At 40.8% G+C, this 18,048-nt stretch overlaps 1 protein-coding gene across 1 annotated transcript in view; it reads right to left on the bottom strand.

Annotated features, from left to right (window-relative positions):
* Positions 1 to 16,524: 16,524 nt before the first annotated feature.
* Positions 16,525 to 18,048, bottom strand: part of POLN (DNA polymerase nu) — an 88,136-nt gene continuing 86,612 nt past the window's right edge. The window contains exon 23 of the mRNA XM_069012249.1: positions 16,525 to 16,691. Within this exon, the coding sequence (XP_068868350.1) occupies positions 16,623 to 16,691 (69 nt within the window). The 3' untranslated portion in view covers positions 16,525 to 16,622. The remainder of the gene's footprint in view (positions 16,692 to 18,048) is intronic.

Raw genomic sequence — 18,048 nt, 5'->3', positions numbered from 1 at the left:
GATCTGGCCCCTGTCACTTCCCTGCCGTATCCAGAGGTGCAGACCCCGACAGCACTATCTCACTCAGAGGAGGTGTACACAAAACACCTTCTGGAACTGATAGCAATGTGTTCTGGGATTCGGGGCGGCCTGGGGGGGGGAGAACAGCTCTAAATTCATGCATGTGCACAAGCTTAATTTTATACCAGACCTAACAAAAACGCCACCTCCACCCTTAAAACTGCTTTAGTGAAATAACAGAAAAGTGGCAACAAAAGCTGAGTTGGTTTTAGAAGCTGCTGCAGTGTGGGTGTGATGTGTGCCTTACAGCACCTCAATTAACTGCTAATTGGGCTCAAACTCTCCACTAATCGGGCACACATTCCTGCCCTGGCTCTTTCATCCCTCAAGGTGAATTGTTTCAGATGAAAAAGATCGAATTCAGGGGGACAAGGACTTTGCCTCCATGCCCTCTGTTCCCAGGCACATATCTCATGCTCTGGATGAGACAAGACCTCATGATCCCTTTCCCTGTTGCTCCCAGCACACCCACCACCTACGTACACCTTAATGCCTCCTAAAAAGCCAAAGCAAAGCAGCGGTACAGGCCCAACCCAGGCTGTCCCCTCTGCCATAACCATGGCCTCTCATCAGGGGCTTGGTGCTCTCCAAAGAAAGGAAGAAGGTTGCGGCTGGAACCAGGCAGGGAGGACCCCAGGTCTACCAGCTGAGCACATCCAGCCCACAAAACTGCTTTTATCCTGGCCACACAGCTGCAAAATATTCCATCTGTCTACTTACCTATCCAGCTATCTACATCTCTCCATTCATCCATCCATCCATCCATGCTGGCCCACCTTTTGCCAAGAGACAGAGTTGCTAAGTCCCCACATAGGCTCCCACCACTCTCCACCACAAGCCCACTGCTTTCCTGTGCAGCTCCTTGCTGCTGGCTGGGTTTTGTCAATCAGGTAGGCTGAGTAAATGGTGCTGTGGCAAGTTCTGGGGGCCTCTGGCTTTCCTCCAGTCTTCCCTGTGTCCCTACAGCTGCAGGGGTTGGGGTCATTTTGTATCTAGGGTTCACCAGGAGTCATAAACGGGACCTCCCTACATGTGTCTTAGCAGCAAGGCCTGACCAGCAGCAAGAAAGGTTCTGTGACCCTGTGCCTTATGTTGTGTCTCATTTATTTCAGACTCAGGTGACTCTGGGTACATTGAGTTGGGTGTACTTGGGTGACAATGCACTTGCAGCAGTGCAGGGTGAGTGTGCTCATGTGGCCAGACACTCAGACCCTGCTCCAGGCTGCGTTTCTGCTCCAGCAGCAATTCCCTTTCACAGGACATCCCACCACCACCACCACCTGCCAGGCTGACAAAAAGCTCTCACACGTCTGCTCAGAGTCTATTGCCAGAGTCTGCTTGGAGTGCTCCTGAGGGCCTGCAGGAGTCAACATGAAGTTTCTTTCATTTGTCGAGTCTTTCACAGAGCTTTCTGCCACATTTCTCTCGTGACTCCCTTAAGCATTTCCCTGGTTCACAACACTCTCCACCATCCTCTGTTTCACAAATATAAGTACCACAGTTACCACCCCTTCCATTTTAATATATAGGAAATCCTCATGAGGGTGAAGGTGTCCTGTCCCAAAGATTACTTTTATTGCAGCTATTTACAACACTACTGGCCAAATTTGTCAGGAAATCAGCCTATTAATTTCTTCATGGTAGGTTTTCATTCTTTTCTGTGCTTGACTGCATTTGCAAAGTCAATAAAGTAAATCCAGCACCTGATGACTGTTATAACAGAAGAGGAATGAGTATTGTAGAAACATGGATCTTCTCATCTGGACATCAAAGGCAGGGTCAGGTGAATCATGCTTCAAAAAGTGCTTACTTCTCTCCATTAATGACCAGTCCAAGACATGTCTAGACTACCCAGCAGTAGATGTCTATCCTAGAAACACCTAAGGTGAGATAAATCCTAACATGATGCCTCTGTAGAGGAGCTTAATTGCACCAGAGAACTCAGGGAAGCTGAAGGACAAACTATCATTTTTTTCAGCAGATACTCATTGAGGCTTTAAAGGTAAATGGTTGCATTCAGTCACCAAAGCTTAAAGCCTTAACAGGGAAATATATTCCTGGTTGTTAAAAAATCAAAGGTTTTATGCTGCGGTAAAGACAAATTACTTGTAAAAGGTGGTCATTAGTGTGGTGCAACTGCACTGGTTATCTGCACTATGGTTCCATCTGCTACAGAGAAGTGTGAAAATCAATTGCTCACCACCAGCATTTATATTATAGTCTAATTACTTAGATTTTTTTACCTAGATGGGAAAGAACTGAGAGAGTAGGAAAAGAATAAACAGCTGCTTTGCGTTTCTCTGCAGAGAGAGAAGTGGAATGGAAGAAAGGAACACTACAGCAAACTGAATTACCTTTCACTCCTCTTTATTTCTTCTATGTTGTCACTCATATTTGATCTTGCAGCAACCCCGAATAATAACCATTAAAAACCAACATCACTTATTCAATTCTGTTGTTTAGAGGCCACTTTGGTTTACATCTGCTGGACTTACTCGTAAAAACAGAAGCTCCTACATCCTTCTAAGCTGAAGAGACCTTGTTTCTCAAGAACAGGAGAGACTGATCTGCATGATGAAATTGGCCTTTTGTGCTTTTTACTTTGTGGAAATGTAAAGAAAAAGAAAAGAAAAAAGTAAATGCTTAAGTCTTACAGGTTGTAACTCCTTTAGGAACACTTTAAGGAAGAGAAAGAAATGCTAGAAGTCAGCAGACCGTTGAAAAAACCTCTAAGTAATGTGCAGTAGGAAGATATTTGGGCGGAGCATCAAGGGGAAGAGGATTCAGTGCTGGACCAGGACCCATCAAGTGGGAGGGATGGATCTTTCCCCCACCTTGAGAATCATCAAAACATCAAAGAATGTTTGAGGGAGGGATGAATAAATGATTACAAATGCTGTTCTTGGCCTTTGCCAAGTGTGGAAGGTAGAGAACTCTCTGTTCTGGTGTCCCACAAGTGATGAGCTTCTCCTCCTGCTCTTAAAGCACGAGGTGTCTCAAAGCTGTTAGAGAGTCATTAGAAGGGGAAGGTCAAGCCTCCAAATCCAAAAGGATCACTCCAGAAAATGAATTTAGGATGCTCTCTTCAGATACTGATTTCCGTTTTCTTTTTTTTTCCGTGGATAGAGGAGCTGAGCAATCCAAGAGGTGCTTGTTGGAATGCTTTGGTCTGACAAAAGCCCTGTGCCTTGAATAATGAACTCATGCTGAATGTCAAAACTGCACAAACAGCTGAATTTTTACTCCGGTGGGTGAGAGGCTCCAAACCCAGGGGACTTTGTGCCACACCTCTGAAAGCTGAATGCATGGGGTGTGCAGGGGCAGCAGGGCTCCGTCTGCCCTGCTCTGCAGCCACCACTGTGGGCACATCCCATCATGGATATAGAGAGACTAGGGCATGACAGAGAAGCAATTCTTCCTCTTGTTTCAGTGCAGCACATCCAGAAAAATACCACCTAAAGTAACTTCAAGGTTAACCACAGGGAAAAAAACCACACTGATTCTGCCTCACATTGCAAAGATTAGCATTCTGTTCAAAATACTCTCTAATGTAAGAATGAGGTCTAAAATATTATTATTAGCCTGCATGCATGTCAATTCATATAAAAACTCTAAAATACATATATTTCTGTAATGAAGATACCTTTTTTCTCTTAAGAATGTATATTATATACCCACCTCTCCCACTGAATCCACTGTAAGAAAGAACCCAACTGGAGATCATCCTTTAGCATTGCCAAGTGTGGTGAATGAAATTCAAATGACAGGGAAAGTTACACTGACCTATCTGTAACTTCATTCCCATTAAGTTTTGTAGGGGTTAATGCACAGAAGAAAAAAGGTAGCTCTGTTCATCGGATTCTGTTTCAGATAATGTTAGATGGGACATCAGCATCCTGGGAAAGGTGAGGAATTGAAAAAAAGGGTGAGCAAATTAAAAAAAAAAAATTAAAAGAAGGAAAAAAAAAAAAGAAAAAGAGAAAAAAAAATCAAACTGACAACTAGTTTCTACGAATACAATAGTGTGAAAACTTTCCAGTTTGGTTCCCAGATGGGAAAAATTTGTATGGCTGGCACTTGGGTACATTAAACTGCAGAAAATATCCATGATAGCCTATTAAATTTTCACAAGGCTGAGGTGTTTCTCACTGATGCTAGATCTGAACTTTTTATCATTGTAGTATTAGTCTCCTAAATGTCAATTAATACACCTAGGATTATCACACACCATCCCCTTCAGTCTGGCCATGGGGAGGAAAACTGCAATTCCCCATCATACTTCAGCTCTATTATAGAGTTTAAAACCAGTATTTGAGATTTTGAGCAGCCTGGCAAGATTCCCTCCTTGTGACTTGCAGAAATAGTGCATTTAGTGAAGGCAGATGCTGTTTTTTTAACACTCCTTCTAACAGAAACACAATAGATTTTGATATGAACAGCAATGCCCTCTAGAAACACAAAGGACATGATTCAGCTGGCTAAACATGAGGATCTACTATCATTTGAGACAGCCTGTATTTAGATGGTTTGAAGTGAGCCCAGCCAGGCTGTGAGCAGTGCTTTGGGAGAGTTAAGCTGGAGAGGTAAGAAATATTGTTGTCTTCTTCCTTACTCTTATGCTGAGCCATTAAGGTTTATTATATTCTCTGTTTGCATGGCAAACACGAACAAGTCACACAGGTAGCTTGAGCACTTGCAAGTTTTGAAGGCTAAAATATAAATATCCTTTCCCCCTCTGGGATTGTTTGTTTTCCTAGACTCTGAACATCTGAGAAGCACAGCTCAATCACATGGGTATCTATTATTTCTATAGTAGCCTTTTAATTAATATCAGTGTCATAACACCTCTGGTCCTAAGAATGTGCTATGCCTATGGCTAATTGAAAAAAAAAAAGATAGTTTTCAATAGGACAAATAATAGTGAAATGAGCAGGGTACATGATAAAACGGCTCCTTTGTCATTCACTTAAGCAAAAGTAATCAAAACACTTCACTATGCTAATAAACTGCAAAATTATTCATTGAGATGGCTTGTTCCTTCATCATGTCATAGTCTCAAAGGGTTTGTCACCAGAGCTTCCACACAGATTTTCAGTATTTTTTGCATATGTAAAGAAGTCTAAAGGGAAAACAGCACAGAAGCTCAGGCCCTACAAAAGACCGTGTCAGATGGGTAAGAGCTGTGAACTTAATATACTTAGAGCATGCCAGCATAGAATAATGTTTCTTACTGTGTCTTGCTTTCCTTCCTGTACTCAAAAACTCATTCTCAGAAAACTATTTTTAAGAGTTGTGTGTTTAAACTGAAGAATTATTTTACCATTGATGTGCAATAGCCTCATACTCCCTGTATGTAAAAAGCTACACACAATTGGAGGCTGTAGAGCTCATTCTGCAAGTACACAGGTGGCTGCCCAGAGAGCTTTGCTTGCTGTGCTGTCTGGTACTGTAGAAAATCTGTGTTAGGTGAAACACGAGGTCGAAGTAAGGAACAACGTTTAAGATTGTTTCTTTGTTCCCCTTCCACTAAATTAGAGAATGTCACACAAATCTCTTTACATTCATTCTATAGCTAATGAGCTAATAAAAGTTGTGTGATTTTCATGCTGCAGAGCTGGCAAGTTCAAGCCACATTCACTGGTGATTCTTGCTCTGAACAAGATACTCTAACCCAGAGTGTCTGCAGCTGCAAAGCATCCTCAGCGTGCAGCTCCCAAACACATGGTGGGGTTACCTCTGCCCACTGCATGCACTTTAAGAGATGGGCTACACTATCTTTGCCCCTCTTCACCTGTTTCCTTCAGGAATACCCAGGGAGTGACACTTTAAAGGGATTCCTCTGGGTCTGTGAGTCTGCAGGAGGTGTTACAGCAGGGCAGTACAGTGCAGAGCTTCCCACAGGACCTTCCCTGGAGCAGTCACCTTCCCAAGTGGCTCCTGCAGCTCATGCTGTGCTCTCTGTTGTTCCAACAACACCGAGCCACCCAAACTGCACTGAGACTGAGCTCTTGTCATGGGTGTGGAGGCATTTGCTGAAATTCAATATAGTGACCCTTGGAAGTGAAGTACCTATCAGTGTTATTTTCCTGGCAAAATGTTTTAATTAAAGAAAGCCATTTAGTTTCTAGTTAATTATTATTTCTGGGATTGCTACCAGAGTTAGACATTTAAATTGTAAATGCCAAGCATTTTGTCTATCCTGCTCAGCCTAATAAAACCTATTTATGACTTCTACCCACAAACCATCCCAATTATTACAATGCCAGATCTTCAAAGGGGCTGGTTTGATGTAGTTTACAAAGAGGTGAAGAATCTGTGTGGCTCTGGCACTGGAGTCTTTTGTGGTAGATATCAAAGGCCACATTCTGTGCAGGTGGCTCAAGAACAGTCTTTACAGACAAGGCGTGTCAGATTCTAAGGAAAACAGAAATAAACAGAAATATAAGGCCACTTCCCATAAAATGTTTGATACAGCCTGCCTTGGTAATGGTTTCATGCTTGTGTCCTGACTGCCAGCACTGCCAGAAGCTGCATTTTCACAGTACTGTGCCATAGCCTAATGGAACAAGAGCACCACTGACCACTCCAAAAGGAAGTGATCTGAAAACCTTGTTTCTCTGTAAGTAAAAATTGAGATCTATCCCAGCACACACTGTGAGGAGGAATGCCCTGGCCTTTAAGCACTAAGTTGTCTGGAAGAGTAGTGGTGGACAGATGGCTCAGACGAAATTTCGAAGAACCTGAGGCAAGAAATCATGGTGCACTTCAAGACACACACTGGGAGGGCTGCTCTAAATTGTGGTTCTTCTCTAAACCTCTTGCAGATGCTAAAATTATGAAGCAGGCTTGAGATCTTGGATCCCTGCAGTGATGTCCAAGTTCAGTTATCAGTACCAAAGGGTTCAAAACTTTCCTGTTCCTTAATTATGGGAAGCAGAAAGACAGAGACTTCTTTATAGCATTTCCATACCTTCTGAATTGAGTCTTTTCCATGCAGGTTTCCTTTAGCCTCTGTTTTATCTGCTGAATTCTGTCATATCACTAGTTTTTGGGGAAGAGAACCCACATTTTTTCAACTGCGTATCAAGAAGTGTTTTCAAAATTGAGTTTTAGTCCAATAGCTTTATGAACCAGGCAATTCAATGGCTTACTTCCCCATTTCTCCATGGCAGGAAAAGGAAATATCTGAAGATTAAACACTTAGCCTACAGTGTGAGGTTCATGTAGGCAGTAAAAGGATTTCAATTCCACAGTTTCCTCCCTATGACTAACGTGTTTAACTGCACCACAAACAGGACAATGCTTTAAGCTGGCAGATTTGGAAATAAAAATACCACAAGTATAAAAAGAGACTGCTGTTGCTGAGGATGCATGTCCTTGGAGTAAGAAGTAAAAAAATGTCATTGGCAACTGTTAGATACAAAAGTATCAATGACCAAAAAAAGCAGGAGGTAGAGTGGGATGGGGAGTGAATAACACCTGCTGCTACGATAATTTATTGAAATAACTGAAATATGAGGAAACCAGAAATGAGCTTTAAGGCCAAGATATCACATAAATGCCCACAGAGTTTAAATGCCCTCCCCTGAGTCAGAAGATGATGGAGGGGAAGCAGGGACAAGAAAGTGCATTCCTGGCTCTGTACCACTGGTGTGGAGCATGAAGAAGGACATGGAGGATCCATAATGCAGGAGCGATTTAAAAAGTGAAAAGCCTTCCAGCCCAAGGGCAAAAGGCATAAATTTCACTGGGGTGTACCTATGGCAAAGACATGTTTAGAAACATGAAGTGTTACCTGGATTGAAGATGAGACAGAGTCCAGGCTTTTCTGTGGAATGCAGTAACTTGGAGGCTGGACAGTCACGCTCTTTTGCTCTTTTTTCTTATTTTCCTTCTTCTTTTTTTTTTTTTTTTTTTTTTTTTTTTTTTTTTTTTTTTTTTTTTTTCCTGTCTCTCTCTCAGAGCAAATATTTATTAGTTCAAATGCAGTGGCCAGTCCCAAGAGGGAGCACAGAAAGCTCCTCAGCAGAACATCCTGTAATCTGGTGATTTGTGCATTCCTGCAGGTGGTGGATGTTGAAAGCCTTTCAGAGAGAAAGGTTTCCCACACTTTGCAGATAAAAGGACAGGAGTAGCAGCAATGTCCATTGCTCTGACTGCCTTTTGAAGAAAGGAACAGACTCCTCAGTGTTAGAACAAAAAGCCATGGATATCAGTCACAAGGAAATGAATTCCAGAAGTTGGCACTTAAACTCCAGAGGGACAGAATCCATCACTTCCCTGTGCACAGGTTTTGAGCAGGCTACTTGGATATTCAGAGGACTGGCAAACAAGGGACAGGTCTTAGGCATTTTGTGGAGTGCTGAGTGTATACCTGTTTCTAAAAATGCTGTGTGACACCAACAATCTGCCAGCTCCTGCTACTCCTGTCAGGCTGAGTGATCCTCATACCAGCAGCTGATGAAAAGAGGGGTCAGAAGTTCATTTGATCCAAGCTGGACTTAGAGATAAGCAAAGATAAACTGCCCAGCTCAGTGGATCACTGCTCCCTGTGTGGGAAGGATGGACAGCAAGAACAAGAGCAGGAAATGGAGGGTGGTGCTGGGGTGGGCTGGGATACACAAACAGACTTTATGGCCAACCTCAAGGGTAAGGTGCACTTACTACACAAAAGCCAACATATTCCTGATCATGCCTGCCAGGTGCTGAGGGCTTTCAAAGGATCCATGCTCACGCTTACCTTTGAGTAATTCACATGTGTGGTTTTGCTATTTTCAAGCTCCCAAATGAACTGACAGCAATAGTTCTGAAAAGAGTCTTCAGTCAGAAAATATCAATGTGTAGATGCCTCACAGTGATGAGCTCTATCAAATGCACCAGAAGGAATATTTGGGACTATGAGCTTTTATGCCCATTTTGTGATTTGAGCTTGCAGGTTGCAGAGGCATGTCTTCCTCAGAATTGAAGCAGAGGGAACCTCTGAAGCCAAAACTGTGTACCTTAAAAATATTAGGATACGTGGAAATAATATTTTAAGAAATTCAGGTGTTTCACAACATGGAAAGAAAGCCAGTAATTTCTGATGGAAGTCTGATGAATACAAACTTTGGTCAGTCTTAAGGAGCTGTCTGCAAATCAACCTGGGAACTGTTTTCTGTCTTATGACTTACTGATCTTGTAACTTGTTTCAGAGAAAAGACCCTAATTTGTACATTGCTATGTTTAAACAACCACAGAGTTATGTATATGTTATATACATATATATTCATATGTTACATATAAAAAGGGTGACCCTGGGTAAGGGAATGTATCAAAACCTCAACCAGCTGAGAAGCAAGTCACAGACAAAGATAGAGATAAAAGTTCCCAGTGCAAGTACCTGGGAGTTTTAACTCACCCAGCTGAAGGTGCCTCCTTGAGAACTATGGAGAGGAGTTCAGTCACCAGTCCTCAGCCAGTGATCACCAACCCTGCCCAGAGCTTTTGGATCAAGATGTGCCCCATTTCCAAGGTGCCAATAAAGCTTGCTCAGCAACACATTGGTGCAGTCATTCCTGTAACGTTATCCATAAGGAATTGGCAATGAACGGTCACTGGCAAGTAGGAAGATCCATGGGGAGACAGGGAAACAACAAAGTTTAGAGAGTTTGAACACTACTATTTTTTGCTTGATCAAAAGATTAAGATTCTTTAAAGATAAAGGGCAGGTCAGAACTTAACTAGTTTGTTTCAGTATGAAGAAAAATCCATCTGCACTAGTTGAGACAGACTTCATCAGAAAACTCCAGTTTTCTCTCTCCCAGTAAAACTCCAGTGATTAAAAAACACCATTATGGGCTCTTTCTCTGAGGCAAATAAGAACCTGGCACTGTCATCCAGACAGACTGCAGAGCTAGACCAGGTGGGATGCTAGCTGGGAATGACCCAGCCGAAAAGCAGAGTGCTTCACTTCCACTATTGGCGGCTACTTAGAGAATAATTGAGGTTGGAAACGATCTCTGGTGGTCCCTTCTACTCCTGTCCCCAAGGGCCAGCTTCAAAGAGAGGAATGGCAGGAGCTTTATTTCCTCTTACACAGTACAGAGTCTGCCCAGAACTAGTAACACGCATCGTACTGGAAGCACCCTCATTTTGCACTGGGGACGTAAGCTGGGAGTCTGATTTGCTGGTGTCATTGAGAGCCAATTCTCTTGCTGTATGTGCCATTCTCTGAAGGCAGAACTGGGGTTGGAAAGGATCCCAATGGTCTGCTTAGCCTCTGCCCCTGGCCTGAAGAAGGATCAAAGAAGCATAAGTATATTGTGATGTGTATTTGTCAATCCTGTTCTAGAAATGCATAGTAATAAATACCAGAAAGCTCTATTCAAGTCCATCCAAATGTTCAATTATCACTAGCATTCTTTTGAAAGACTTGTTTAACATCTTCCCTAGTTACACGTTGCTGAAATTTAAGCCATTCTCTTCTCATTCCATCTCCAGGGGACCTATGGGGCCTATCCACCTCTATGACAGCCCATCTCATACTGGATGAATTCTTTTAGATTTCTCCTCAGTCTTCTCAAGGTTAAACGACTTAAATTCTTGCAGCCTTTCCTCACAGGTGATATTGTCTATAGCTCTGATCACTCTTGTTGCTCTCCTATGGATTCCTGTTGCTCCAGCTATTTTCTGAAATGCACTTCTGAAATTGGGCAGGGTATTCAACTGAGACCTTGCTGGGGCTGAAGCGAGTGGAGGGATTGGTTAACCACTCTTGATCATTCTACAAACACATTCAAATCCCCAGGTCTTTTCCTGAAATTGATACCTAACTAGCTGTTCCCCATATTTTGAGAAACATGTTGCCTATATTTGAGTAGCTAACTGGTTTTGCTTTTGTGTGAAGCTTTGTGTTTATCCTCTCTTTTTATATTCATCTTATACTACTATTCCACTGTGTTAAAATCCTTTTGAATTATAAACCTGTTGGCCAGAAGGATTTAAAGCAAGATTTCAATTCTACAAAAGCAATATAAACAGGGTTCAAGAGCTTCCCAGAAAGAAAGATATGACTCATTGTCAGAAAAATATTTGGTTTGTTGTACAGTGATAAATGTCTGCCCAGACTGGAGATGTAGGATGAATTAAAGAGGTGATTATTAACCTGATTGCCAGGGAATGGAAGGTGTTAAGGGGTATGGATAATGTCAGGAGAAGGTTAAAGTTTAGGGTAAGTATAAGAAGTGAAAGGACTAAAAAAATTCAACTCCAAAAGAAAAATCAAATCTATCAGAAGCCATAGTATCAGAAGCAGCCAGAGAGTTTGACTACAGCCCAACATTTAGAACACTTTTTTAACCTCATCTGAGACCCACAGAGGCCCCAAGGGAAGATGTTGACTTCTCCCAGCTCATATGCTACAAAAGCTCATTATATTTAAAGGAAAACCTCCCTGGGAAGCTTATTTAATTTAACATCACGGTTCAAGTGAATGGATGGGAAGATAAACAGAGATGGGGATTGCTGGCAGGCGAGTAGGGTGGCTCAGCTTTCAAACTGCTGCAGAATTTTTTCATTGTGAAGAAATGAAGTTCTTATAGGTGTCTTTCACATGCAGTTTGAAGTCAGTCATCAGCCTGAACCAGCTGTGGGGCATAGCTTAGAGTTAAAAAGAGACAGAAAAAAAATCTGGCAGAAGTCCTGAGGACACTTGTCTTCTTCACCTAACCAGACACCAGTAAGACATTTAGAATAAATCAGCAATTAACTAATTCCTGGACTCAGCTGGATGTGGACTAATGGATCAGTGCAAAGAGGCCAAGTAACCCAGAGAGATATTTAATTTTGTCTCAGCCAATTCTGTAGAGAAAGGCAGTGTAGCAGGCAGCAGCCACTTGTGGGGAGGATGGAGGTTGATTCTCAGGAGCCTGTAGATACAGTTCTCTGCTTAACACACAAATTGGAAAATGAGATTGTAATCTAATGCATGACACTTTTGAATAATTAGATGTGACAAATTCAGTGTGCACAGCAGATGAAGCTGCCAAAAAGTGTGTGTGGGGGGGGGGGGGACCAGAGAGGATTTCTACAGTCAATTTTTGATAGCATGGAAAAAATGATCATGAAATGAACAACTACAGTAAAAATATAGTTAGCCAGGGAACAGTCTCCAAAATGCCATAAATGCATAAATGTCATGCCAAATGGCAGAGGGAGGTGAACTGAGGGTACAAAGATCAGAGGTAAAAAGACAAGCAATTCTTTTTTTTAATTTGTGGACAATTAACAGAGAGATTTTACCAAAATAAGAGTACCTATGAAGTGCAGGGGAAAGGTTGGCAGTGGATTAAATTATTAGTGTAAGAAGCAAAAGCTGAGGAAGAAAGAAGCTAAAAATTGTCCAACTAATTAGCCTTGAATGGAGAAGGTGACATGGAAAAGTGCACAAAAAATGTGCAAACATTGGCTAGAAGTTGGACCTCCACAATTCAAAACACAAGCAGAGAGGGCAAAAAATTGCCTGGACTTACAGTAGACAATAACAAGCATGATAACTAAAAAGGGACTTCCAGAAACAGGTGGTAGAAGTGCACTTCAAATATGTCTCAAGAGAACCAGCTGACAGTGGCTGTTGTCTCCAGTAGAGATGAGCTGATTATTAGGCTGGGGATGTTTCCCAGCAAGCCAAAAACAGGACATGATTAAAACTTATTTTAAACCCAGAGATGCACTCTCTACTGAAATCATTGCAGAATGACAGAAAAAATGATTCCTTTCCACTCCCTGAATGTTTCTGACAACGTGCTAATACCAAAAGGAAGTATGCCAGCCAAAAGTGAGCCTGTGAGCCAGGGAATATAGTAAATGCTGGCACAGAATGAGGCAACACAGGTGGGAAGGAGGAATGGAAGCCCAAAACATTTCTGGGCCTTCTTCTGGGATGGCACTATATACTTTAATGTGGTGCAGCATTTGTGCAGAATGTTTGAAGGGATTTTCTGATTTGTCTTCCACCCAGGTGATTGCTGTTGTCTAACTGAGGAATGACACAGGACCAAAATACAGGTTGGATGGGACCTCAGGAGGTCTCCAGTCCAAGCTCCTGCTCAAAGTAGGGTGAGCTATGAGGTCAAAAAGAGGTTTCTCAGGGGTTTGTCCAGTCTAATCTTCTAATGGTGAAGCAAGAAAAGATGTTTTAGGCCACTGAGGAAATATATCAAAAAACAAGAATACAACCTTGAACCCATTATTTGGCCTCCTTTTAAAATTAGATTAAACAAGAAATGAGAGGAACAGATTTTGTTGACTTCGAAAAAATAAAATTAGTTTATTTTTAAGCGTTTTTTTCTTAACCATTTACATGAACAAATGATGTCCTGGGTGCTCTAGCAGATTCAATCTCTTAATCTACTCTCATTTTTCAAAAACTGAGACTTTTTTACCCCCTCAGGTTTAAAATGTCCTGCTCACATAAAATCTGAGGCCAGTGTTTGAGCTATGGTTGTTATCAAGTTGGACCAACATTGAGGATCAGAGTCCTGCTGTCCCACAGTGGTATGAGGACATTATAAGATTTGCAAGCAGGGAAGTATTGGTCATGCCATCGCATGCAAACACCAGCAAACAGCTGAGCTGTTCCATTCCCACAGACACTGAGTTAAAGTATTTTCAAATAGTGCTCTTTCCCCACTACTTCACATGGCAAACAAAGAGATTTAGAGATGATTTAAGGGAAGATTCAGGCCATCAAAACCACACCTGAAATCAAACCCAGACACAAATCAGTTCAAAAGGGGCTATTACTGTGTTCAGAGAATCAATTAATGAAACTCCAGCTCACAAAGGATATCTGAAACTAAGTACAACCAGCTATTTCCCTCTCCTCATCTGTTCCCATGCTCATTGATCAGTCTTTCTGTGGGGTTCTGCAATTCCAAGAGAAGTTTTTGTTTCTTGCTCTCCCGGTACCTCTTCGTAGGTTGTGAGGAAAAGCGAATCATTTTAGAGATCAAGTCAAGAGCTTTAAGGATGGAAAAGTGCTCTTATGATTATTCCTGCTCAAACCTAACCGTGTTTTAAAGTCCCTTTCACGCAGAACCAAAATAACCTGACAAGTTGGTTATTTATTATAATAAAGGTATTGAGTTCCATGGTGTGAAATTATTGTGCCACCCAAAGGAATTCGAGGCAGTCATCAAATATTGAATATTTTCACCTGTATTTATTTGGGAGGAAATCTGTGGTCAGGACTGGCCTCGCTTCCCTATAATGGCTCTTTAGATTCAGACCTCAACTAAGGTTTGGAAAAATTGCACTGCCCAGATTTTATGATTAGACATGGATCAGCACACAAGCGTGGTAAAACTGATGCCTTGTCCAGAGGACCTTGTTGGGAAATGAATTGCAAACACTACTCTTTCTCAAGTGGAGAAAGCGTCTCAGTTTCTTTACTGGAGAATCTGGAGAACTGGAATGAAATCCCAAGTTCATAGTGTGTATCCTGCAAGTTGGGAGGACACAAACTTCACCCAGTCTAGAGACTTGGTCAGCAACAATCCTCCAAAATGATGCCAGTTTGCCTTTTGCCCTCATACTAGTGTACACGGAATGAGGCCTTGGACACATGTGATAAAGGGGCGCGTTATTGCTCGGCCCTCTTCCTTTTGTTAGCTGACTCTTTGGGAATTTAAAACCATGAAGAAACTGTGACACAAGGAGAATAAAATATTAACTTTGCCTGCTTGTATGACAACCCACACAAAGTACACATGTCTGGGGAACTGTGACTGACAGTATTTTGTGAAGGGTTGTGTTTGAAAATTTGTTCTTTATGGTGACCTCTGCATATCTGTAGCTTCATATTTGAACAGATGTCAATTCCAACAAGTGGATTGAGGCTCTTGTTTTTCTTAAGCATGTTTTTGGGTTTTGTTAGGCTGAAGGGTATTGCTAGTGCTGTTTGGGGCTTGAAAAAATACACCATCTATCTCATCATAAAGTATGCATCCTAAGAAAAATACACAAGGTGAAAATCAGCTGTGAATGTACAAAAAATATGGTGATTTCCTCCATACAGTAGGAAGGTTAGCAATGTAGCCTTGGAGAAACAGGGCTTAATTAGTAGAGACCTCCCAAAACCAGCAGATCTTCAAGAGGAGTGAAAGAGATGAGACAGTAGAACATTTCACATTTATTCAATGCCAATGCAAACACAGAGGGCTTGAAAATAGCAAAAAGCAGAAGAAAACTTGTGCAACCTCTTCTCTGCTGGAGAGGTGAGATCAGGGCCCCTGCTCACAGGACCTGGCATGGTGTCACAGCCATGCAGGCTGGACCCCCCGACCAAAGCACTGACCCCAATTATCATGCAGAAGGTTCTGACTTTGCTTATATGATCAGTGCCAATTTTATAAGAATCAATTTTTAGAAACGACTGACTCACGTCAGCTGACAGGTTATATATGATAAATAAGCAACATAAGAAAACAATATTTAATAGTTTAATGGCTTCAAGTGCAAAGTAAAATTATTTAATTATGCAAATTTAAAATGCTGCAAAGTCTTTACAACCACACAGTTCTAGAATTTAAATTGTATTAGTGTGATCATTTGGTGTCTAATGCTGAAACATATTGAACAACTCTTAAAAGTTTTGTGCTTGACTGCAACTGAATAATTAGTAGACTTTGAGGACAATTTCATATTCCACAAGCACAGAGACAGAATTTGTAAAACAGTAATGTTATGAAACAAATCTCATTTGAAGAATAAACTCCACAGAAAAACAAATTATTAATTAAAAATCCAAACACTGAAGTAAAAGCCTGAATCCTGAGAAGTATAAGGCTGAGTCCTAAAATTTATCTAAACAGTATTTAGCATTACATCAGTAATAAAAATAGTAGATTAGGCAAAACTGTAATATTTCCTCAAAAGTATGCTAAGGCTACTGTGCAAATTCAGTTTGAAATTAAATGAATTGACAACAATCTCCTTATTTTTAATACATTTAGGCTTCTAGTTTTGTTTACCTGTCTTGTCTCAAAATTCTAGATAAAAAATAGGTTCATTAACTCCTTTTCTAAGTCTGAGGAATGGAACATTTAATATGTGGTGAACACCAAGCAGCAACGTTCTACTCACGAAACACAAAATAAGCTGAGCACAACAGTTAAGCATCTGATCCAGTTCCAATACTGCCAGCTTATAAGTGTTTTTACTCAAGCACTTCACAAAATACTTAACATTAAAGTCTAAACATCTGTGTAACTCAAATAAATTTGTGATGCTCCCAAAGGGTTAATACTGTCTTGTTTCATTTCGTACATGTAGTAATTTAGCTGTGAACAAAAGCAGCTCCCCGCTGGTTACCTTGGCTAAAGGAAACACAATGAACTGGTAAAAACCAGTTTTATCTCACTGCTGTTGCCTAGGGCTACAGACAAAATGAAGTAAAAAAATTCACATGCAGAGTATTAGGTGCTTATGAAAGATCCAGCAGCGCTGTTGCCTAGTGATTCAGTGAGGAATCAGCACAGGCCAATGAGGTGTTTGGGTACTGAATAACATCCCCGATGACTGCTTTACATCTCATGCAATTCTGTCATACACCCCCATGATTTCCCAGTGGTGAGAATCACTTTCAAGGGAACCTGCCAGAAAAAAAAAAAAATTAAACAAATACACACATCACATATAGCAAGATTACTATTTTTGCTTTTCCCTTTGGATGTTGATACTGCTCTAGATTACATGCCTATCCAATACGAAATGTTCTTCCATTTCTATTAATACTCAATTATTGTTACAATTCTGATAAAAATACCTTAACAATTTAAACTAACCTTTAGTTTTCAAATTGCAAATACATGTTACGGAATTGCAAGGAATACACTACAGCAAAATTCATCTTATGCTTTTCAAAAAAGCTGCAAATGATGATTTTGATATTTATCATCAGCAACTTTGTCTGTAATGCGGAAAGATAGTAGGGCTTTTTTACCCCCCCCCTTTTCAAGTTCTGGGGTATTTTTATTGTTGCTTTGGTTTAATTTCAGTTTGTTTTGCAGTTCCTTGTGCTCTTGTACACAGTAGATTTGTTGACATGAAAGCTGCCTCATTAGCATGCACTATATTTTGGAAAAAAAATAAGCTACTTCAAAGATAAAGCATCCTTTACCTCAAAGAAGAAAAAGATCTCTCCCCACTAAGACTATATATGTGCTCTACTTTAATGACATTTTGTCTCCATATTAAAAATAACATTCATATTAACAGAGCACATAATACATATTTAGCTGAAGTAAGTCTGCTGAAGGAGAGCAGGAACATTTCACAAAAATCTTTTCATCTTCAACATCTCTAATCCTAAAAGACATATTCCTGTATAGAAGGGTAAACAACATGAAAAAACCACAGACTTTTTTATTAAAAAATCACTCTCAATTTCTTCTCTGAGATCAAACTTTGTTTTCTATCTGGCCTCTGTCATTGATCTCTTTTTGGTGCTTCAGAGGAAGATGAAGTATCTTCACGATGGATGTAGTTTAACATGTCATACGAGCAAAAGTATGTCAGGACTCCTACAGTAATTTGCTTAGGAAAAGGAGACCAAACAAGGGTAATGAAATGTGTATCTCCAAATAGCTCTACTGCCTATTCTAATCTTTGAAAGCCCCAGAGAACTACTTATTGTCCAAGAATGTGTTTCTTTTCACCTATTAAAGTGCAGTTGGTGTTTAATGGAGAATTACTGTTCTCATGGGAATGACATATTGAATCCATCTGTTTAATGCATCAAGATGCATTTGTCATAGTGTGACAGTAAAACACCTTAGAAAGAGGTGAATAAGATGGTATGTCCCATTTGTCCACAGGACATTGGAACCTTCTGCCACTTAATGGTTAGTCGGAAATATGTAACACTAAAATTATATTCTACCCATGTAACCATGAACACTCTCAGTAACCACATAAACATTTCTTAGAAACCTACTACAGTGTTCATAT

This window comes from Aphelocoma coerulescens, chromosome 4 (assembly GCF_041296385.1).
Source record: "Aphelocoma coerulescens isolate FSJ_1873_10779 chromosome 4, UR_Acoe_1.0, whole genome shotgun sequence".
Classification (NCBI taxonomy): Eukaryota; Metazoa; Chordata; class Aves; order Passeriformes; family Corvidae; genus Aphelocoma; species Aphelocoma coerulescens.
The sequence above is the reverse complement of the archived record's forward strand: the minus strand, read 5'-3'. Positions and strand labels throughout refer to the sequence as shown.